The 7,157-nt window shown below is 53.5% G+C and overlaps 1 protein-coding gene across 12 annotated transcripts in view; it reads right to left on the bottom strand.

The window, feature by feature from the left end:
• Positions 1-1,841: 1,841 nt before the first annotated feature.
• The window catches only part of ATG13 (autophagy related 13), a 39,147-nt gene continuing 33,831 nt past the window's right edge, over positions 1,842-7,157 (bottom strand). For 10 of the 12 annotated variants that reach the window (XM_019743617.2, XM_019743605.2, XM_019743616.2 and 7 more), the window contains 4 exons: positions 6,964-7,041; positions 6,637-6,753; positions 5,950-6,078; positions 1,842-4,144 (listed from right to left, as the gene is read on the bottom strand). In XM_019743617.2, the coding sequence (XP_019599176.1) occupies positions 4,067-4,144; positions 5,950-6,078; positions 6,637-6,753; positions 6,964-7,041 (402 nt within the window). In that variant the 3' untranslated portion in view covers positions 1,842-4,066. The remainder of the gene's footprint in view (positions 4,145-5,949; positions 6,079-6,636; positions 6,754-6,963; positions 7,042-7,157) is intronic. The other 2 variants (XM_019743610.2, XM_074336313.1) reach the window with 1 other exon arrangement.

The following is a 7,157-nucleotide window of genomic DNA, read 5'->3' as shown; positions in this document are numbered from 1 at the left end:
CTCCGAGTGCCCAGTGGTAACTAGAATGACCATCATTTCACAGATGCATGAAGTGACAGTCCCAGCCTGTGTAGCAGCTGGGATTGAAACCCTAACCTGACCATTCCACCCCTCCCCCACTTCCCCTCAGCCTAAGAGCCTCGGCTGTTTCCACCTGCCACGTAGTCACACGGAGGCTATGAAAAAGATTGTTTTCCTTTCCTCTTTTGAGCAGGTTTTACTTTACTTTAAAGGTTAAGATGATAAAATGTGTTGTGTGTAGTTTAACTTAGAAAGTGGTTTGTCGCTGGGAGGGCCCGCCAGAACTTTACTTGGCACATGGTCAAGGTCAGGTTCCAGCAGTCTGCTGCTTGCCTGCCACTTGTAATCAGGAGGCTAGGGTGGCTTCGGTTGGGCCTCTTTTTTTCTCATTGCTTGCTTGGGCTGGGGAAGCCGGGCCAGAGCTGCAGGACCAAGCAGTGTGGTAAGGATGCTGGTTATAATAAACACAGGCACTGAGCTCCAGGACGCTAGTCCCACTGCACAGCTGGCCCTCGTCCAGGTAGCTTGAACAGAAGGCACTGGTGGCCTCAGCTCTAAGCTGGGTGACTGTGTAGAGCAGCAGGGCTGTGACTCAGGGCAACGAGGAGCGGAGCAGGAGACGGAGAGCTGTTGACTTGGGCTGGGCTCTCGGCAGGGCCTCTGCTGAGTGACTCAAAAGCCAGTTTAGCCCGGCCTTAGCAGCAGCAGGTCTCTGGGGATGCAGTGTAGGGAGATGCTTTAAAGGAGGAGGCCACCATCGTTAGACATGGGGAAACTGAACACTTTGCTTTTGGGGGATCCCAATTGAAGGTGGAGATACCAGGGACAGTCTTCCTACCATTTCTGACCCAGGGGTTGGCCACCTCTGTCCCGACTGGCTGCCTGGTCAGGCACCATGGTCAGTGTCACCGGGGCAGTTCACCAACAAGCAAGGGCTCCCAGGGCCCATAATCGCAACAGTGGGTGGGTCTCATTCTTTTTGGCCTCAGGTTTGGGCTGAGTTCAGAATTTTCTAACCAGCCCTTTTCTGTCCTGGGGCCTGGCTTCAGCCTGAAGGGGGTCAGGAAGCAACCCTGACAGCAGTTGCCAGGGTCTGTCAGATAGTTGGTTTCCCGACTCTAGAACCACCTCTGCCTCTGGGACACCTCTCACTGCAGGTGCAAACTATGAGGCAGAAGCTAGCTTTGCTAGGCCTGAGATGCCTGCTGCAGAAGTGCACCCCCCCCCCCCCCCGCCCCGGGGCCAGGGCAGCTAAACAAACTGGCCCTTGACTCCCTGCTACTTCACACAACCCCTTCTCTTCAGCCTGGTTTGCTCGGCCACAACCCCTCACACTGATTGGCAAACAGGGATGCCCCACATTCCACGCCAGGCTTCTGCTAGAAACATGGCAGACGCCTGTCAATTGTTCTTACTGATCAAAGGCTATCTCCTCCAGGCTGAGTGGTGAGCTGTGTGGCCTAGGGGGAATAAAAAGCTGGTGCTAATGGCCTATGTTTCACGGAGATTTTACTATGAGCACACGTCATATGCATGTCTATTTCACACACATTATCTCACTGAATATTCACATACGAGCCCCTGAAATGAGAACATTATAGCCCAGGAAAACGAGGCTCTAGGAGGTCTCATGGCCAGCCCAAGTTTGCACAGCTGGAAAGTGACCAAGCCCCAAGACTCCAAACAACCTGCCTGCAGCCTTTCTGCGTTTCACACTGCACCACCCTTCTCCTCCCACGGAGCCTGTCAGTGACCCGGGCCTATACAGAAGTGGGAGGCAGTGGGCTAGAATTTTACACAACGTGCAGGACAGGAAGCTGTAAAGTACAGAAAAAATTTTATTGGAAATCTCTTGAATACATTTTAAAGTATAATCCAATATTTCCAAACAAGGCAGGCTGGAGGAAGGGACTCCGCCACCTGCAGGCAGATGGCTGGTCCCAGGCCTGTCTCAGGTGTTCGAGTCAGTCTAGGGCTCATACCTCTGATTGGACAGGGCTGAGGGGCAAGGGCCGGCCTTGACAATTGCTCTGCTCCTCCCAGGTTCAGCTCAGCCTCCCTGGCCTCTCACTGATGGGGTCCTGAAGGAAGGCTGCTGCCTGCACAGGCCAACAATTAGAAGTCAAAGAGGACAATATTTAACGGGCTTTTCCATGCGTGGCCTCAACGGGAGGGCAGAGGCTGAGACATCAGGACCAGGTGCGGGGGTGGCGGGACAATCAATAACTTACAAGGGGCCTCCGCCCCTCTCAGCGCTCGGGCCTGGGGGAAAGGTAGATTGATTTAGCGGGCCCTGGGTATGCTCTGGCCCAAAGACAGGACGGCCAGTTGGACACCAGTGCTGGGAACACTTCTTTGTGGCAGCAGAATGCATGCACAGGGGCAGAGCTCAGCCTGACACAGCCTCAGAGCCCAATCCAGCTCGCAGAGATCAGCCTTGTAGGTGGGAACAACATCACATGCATTTACTAACAAGCAACTGAGGGCCACGTGCTCCACTGCAGGACAGCTGCTGCCAATGAATACCCCAGGTGGGCCAGGAGGAATGGGGCCGGCCTAGTTTTCCATGGCCAGGACTACGGGGGAGGTTGGGAGAGGGACAGACAGTAGGTGGGTGGGGCTAGGCACTCGACTTACTCAAGTAACGGCTCCTGAAAGGTTAAGTCAATCACATGCCCAGCGTTAGTTTCTCAACTAGGAACCAAAGCCACAAGTAAACCTCAGAGCAGTGTATAGACCCTGGGATTAAAGAAAGGTGGTGGCCAGGCCCAGGCGGAAGGAGGAAAAGGCCCATAACCCAGCCCTGAGAAACAGGACAACTGCCCCAGAAGGAAGAAACCTGTCTGGCCTTCCCTGGGCCCACCAGGGGGGCACACACAATGTCCCCTGGGCATAATATGTGGCACAACTCTGGAAGCCATCATGGTTAGCACCCAAGCCTTCCTGCGCTGCCAGAACAGCCCCTTTGCAGAAGCTGTGAGAGATCCAAGGCTCTCAGCAGGAATACGGAGGTGTCCACGGTAACACCTGTTGTCAGTTCCATGTCAAGGCCATGTCTGGGAGTTGGTGTCGCCCTCAGCCAGCTCTATTCTTGGCTCCCACCTTGTCCCCAGAGCAGCAGCCCAGAATTCGAGGAACCTCCACAGGAGGGGAGGCCCTGCCCCAGGAAGAGGCCCTCCACCTTCCCCAAGTGAAAACATCTAACTTCAAACATATTTTCTCTATAAAATATCTGACTTCTCTGAAAGTAATAAATATTTACCATGTTCTATAACCAAGGAGCAGCAACAGGGGGAAGGAGGAAAGAGAAGAATGTTTGCTGTGACTTCCAACCCTAGAGACACGGGCTTGTTTCCGTGGAGCCGAGGAGCCACGCACAGGCAGCCACCAGGGCTGCTCAGACCCTCTGTCAAGGGAGGGCCTGGCACAACCTTCAGGGGTGGGGCTGGCTGACTTCGGAGTTCTCAGCATCTTGGGCAAGAGGCCTGCCATATTGCCAACAGTATAGCCGCAGGGGCAGGGGGAGGGGGAGAAAGGAAGAAGATACCAGAACTACAGGAGACAACCAAGAGCCTGAAGGACCCCTTCCCTCTTCCTCCCAGCACAGTCTCCTTCCTCTTTCTGCCTCCACACCAGTCCCTGGGCTACCAGCTGGAATGTCAAATGGTTGCTGGTAATGGCAGGCAGGCAAGGGGTCAGCTGCAGGGCAGCCCCAGGGCCAGGGGCCAGCAGGGGAAGAACATGCCAGCCTCTGTGAAGCAGTTGCTGATGGGTGGTGGAAGCAGATGGCCCTTTTGTTAAAGGGTCTTCCCATCTCCAAGGCCAGAGGTGAGTCCTCTCAAACGCTATTACTGGATTTGACTGCTGCCATGGAGTCTCCAGGAGGTGCAAGAGCAGGAACTTCTGGGTCCCCATGGGGGAAACCAGCCTCCCCTCCACCTGGCTTGGAGCAGGACGAGGGATGGGAGCAGCTGATGAGTGGGAGGCTCTCTGTCTCCTGGGACCACACAAAGGGGACGCTGCTGGTACTCGAGGACACCACCTTTTACTGCAGGGTTTCTACAAAGGCATCAAATTCTCGGACATTCTTCTCGTGCACAGCCAGCTTCTCTGGTAGTGAGTCCTGTACCAGGAGGGGAGAGAAGAGCTGCTCATCAGCTGGCAGGACCTTGAAGAGGCGAGAAGGCCAGCCCAGTCATCGTGGGCTAAGGCCGGGAGCACAGCTGAGCTGGGCTGGCAGCGCCGGAGAACCCAGGGCGGCTGAGCAGGCTCAGGACGGAGGGCTTCTGTCCAGCAGGGTTTTGTGGGGGCTGGGGAGGGGGTCTGACAGACAGACCCCCTGGGGAATCCAAGTGGGCCACATATTTCATGAGACAGAAAAGGACGACACCAGTAATAGGGTGACACAGAGAAATGAAACGTGAAATATCTTTGGCACAGGTTAGACTGACACTAGAATATGAGAGTATGTTTAAAGTGCTCAAAATTAAGAAAAGTTTATAAAAGATTTCTTCACCCCCCCCGTGCTGGGCATCAGAATCCCCATGGGGGCACGTGAACAAGTCAGTCCCAACCATACGCCTAACAGATTGTGACTTAGCAGGTCTGTGGTGCAGCTTTACGCCCGCTAAGGAGGGGGAGCGTTAGAGGGGCTGAGAGAGAAGGAAAAGGAACCAGGAGACGTTTAGCTGCCCTCAAGTACCAACTATTAAAAAAAATCTGACCCTAATCAGGTGGCCTATCTCACTGATGAATTTGCATCTGAAGAATTTAAACCATCATGCACGGTTCCCTGACAGGCCCAAGGTACTTGGAAGAGGTGGGACCGTCTGCCACTTGAGAACCTATAAAGTGGCCCAGACACGCCAGACGGCAAGGCAGGTTTGGCAGGCGGGGCCGTGGGCTAGGACTGGCTGCAGCCTCACTTTGAGAGCCTCTGGATTCCAGTTCCCTCCAACCATGTGTCAAAGGAGAGGCTGGGGAGTCAGTGGTTAAGAGCCTAGAAGCAGAAGCCAGACTCTCAGGGACCAAAGCTTTGTTTTGCAGGCTCAGTGTGACCGTGGGCAAGTTAGTTGTTCAGTGTCCGTTTTCTCATCTGTAAACTGGGTTAAGAAAACCTGCCTCTTGGGGCTGTTGAAGATTCACGTAGAGCACTGAGAAAAATGTCTGACACCTCAATAAATGTTGAAAATAATGACATTATTACTGTATTGTTATTATCACTGAGCATGCTTTTCTGTTTAAAGCAAATCAAGGGCAGCTATTCCGAGAGCCATTCCTCTGATTTCAGCAGAGGAGGTGAAATTTCCATGTCAGGCAGAGGGACCCTGACTTCTCGTGGTGTGGGACACCCAGAGTTTGTGGCTCTTCAGGGCATTCCTCTGACCTTCAGAGGCAGGAAGTACAGACTATCCTGAGCGGAGATGTGGTGGTAACAGCGAGGAGCAGGACATAGGGGTGAACACGAGGAGACCCGCAGGCTGAGGGAGCGAGCTCTCTGGGGAAACGGCAAGGAGGCCAACGCCCAGGACCCACGTTTCTTTTGCCCTGCACCACTGGCACCTGCCTGCCAAGCTAAACAGCTGAATGCAAGAGCGGGCGGAGCAGCCTGGCTTAGTGGCAAGAACAAGTAGAAGACATCGGGCACCAAACAACAGGAGTGTGTCAGTAATGCTGAGTGGATGCAGAAAAGAGGAGGAAGGAAGTACAAGCAAATCCAAGAGAATGACTGTCAGGCAGAATGCAAATCTCAAGTGTGAGCTAAAGAAGATAATGGTCTCAAAGTGTCTCTTTCCTGTTACAGGGAAGATGGGAGGTATGGGAGGGGGAAGAACAGGAAGAAATTTCTGGGTCTGTGGAGCAGAAATGACCATCAAAGGGGGAAGGGAGGGCAGCGCATTAGGTGGGTGAGGGGAGGGGTCTCCATACCAAGTCTTCAGCCATGGACTGTGCCCCGATATCGATGGAGAGGCTGCTTAGCTGAGGGGGGTTCTGAAATTCACGATAGAAGGTTCCCAAGTCCATTGGAAGAATGTCATCTTTAGAAAAAGCCGGTTTCTTCAAAAACAAGACAAACTCAGTTTAGCTTACCTTGAACCAAAGAGGAAAATCAGAGGAGATAAACTCTGAATAACCCTCATTCTTTCCAGCAATTTTCAAAGAAAAGGTTCCTCCAGGCTAACCTTAGGAGTCTTTACATCTTTCTCTTCTGGCAGCTGAATTCCAATCCTAGCGATAACATTCCTCTCCCCTGGTTAGGACTATATCCCTGTGTTTCAAACTCCTTTCCTTAGCATGGGGCTGTGTCTTCAGGCATGAATAGGACCTACATGGATACCACTGGAAAATCCCCATTTATAGCTGAACTGCATTATGAATTTCAACCAAAGACATGACACAAAATGCCTTATTGTTCATTGTCCTCCAAATGTCTCCCAAGCAGGGTATGAGGGCAGCTTCCCCACATACATTGTGCAGCTGGGCGCCCGCCTGTCCCATCCCCTCCGTCTGTACCAGCCCATCTGGTCCCTGTGAAGGAAGTCCTGTTCAAGTGCAACGATGCCCTAGATATGTCCCCTGGGACAGCAAAGGTCGCAGAAGGCGACGGCAACTTACGAAGTCAATCATAACAAAGTCGTCGTGGGTATTGCCGCTGCTGCCCCCGCTGGAGCCGTCAGAGTGCAGGCTGCCCTGGAGAGGAGATGCAGTCTCTGGGGAATCTGGAGGATTCACCTGCATCAGAACAAGGCAGAGGTGGGCAGGGGCTGGCTCTGGGCACTGCGTGTCAGTTTCTGCTAACAATCGAGGCTTCTGAAGGGACCCAACACTGGCTGCAATTCCAGCAGCGGAGAGGCTAACAGTCCGTGGAGACACAGGGACTCGCCCAGGAAGGACGATGAGCCTGCCCGTCTCGCTGGAAACTTTAGTCAATGGTGGACTCACCATGGGATCAGCACCCTCCAACTCTAAATTCTTGGGAGCAAACATGGCAAAGGGTATGTCCAAACTGGTCAGGGTCACCTGAAGAGACACAGGAGGAAGTCTTAGGGCCTGCCGCTGCCCCAGGTCACGTGCTTCCTTAGAGGCTGCCAGGAGCCTGGAGGCCCAGCACGTTCACACACCCAGGCTGACCACGC

The sequence above is a fragment of the Rhinolophus sinicus genome, linkage group LG06, assembly GCF_036562045.2.
Source record: "Rhinolophus sinicus isolate RSC01 linkage group LG06, ASM3656204v1, whole genome shotgun sequence".
NCBI lineage: Eukaryota > Metazoa > Chordata > Mammalia > Chiroptera > Rhinolophidae > Rhinolophus > Rhinolophus sinicus.
This window is presented reverse-complemented; position numbering and strand designations above follow the sequence as displayed.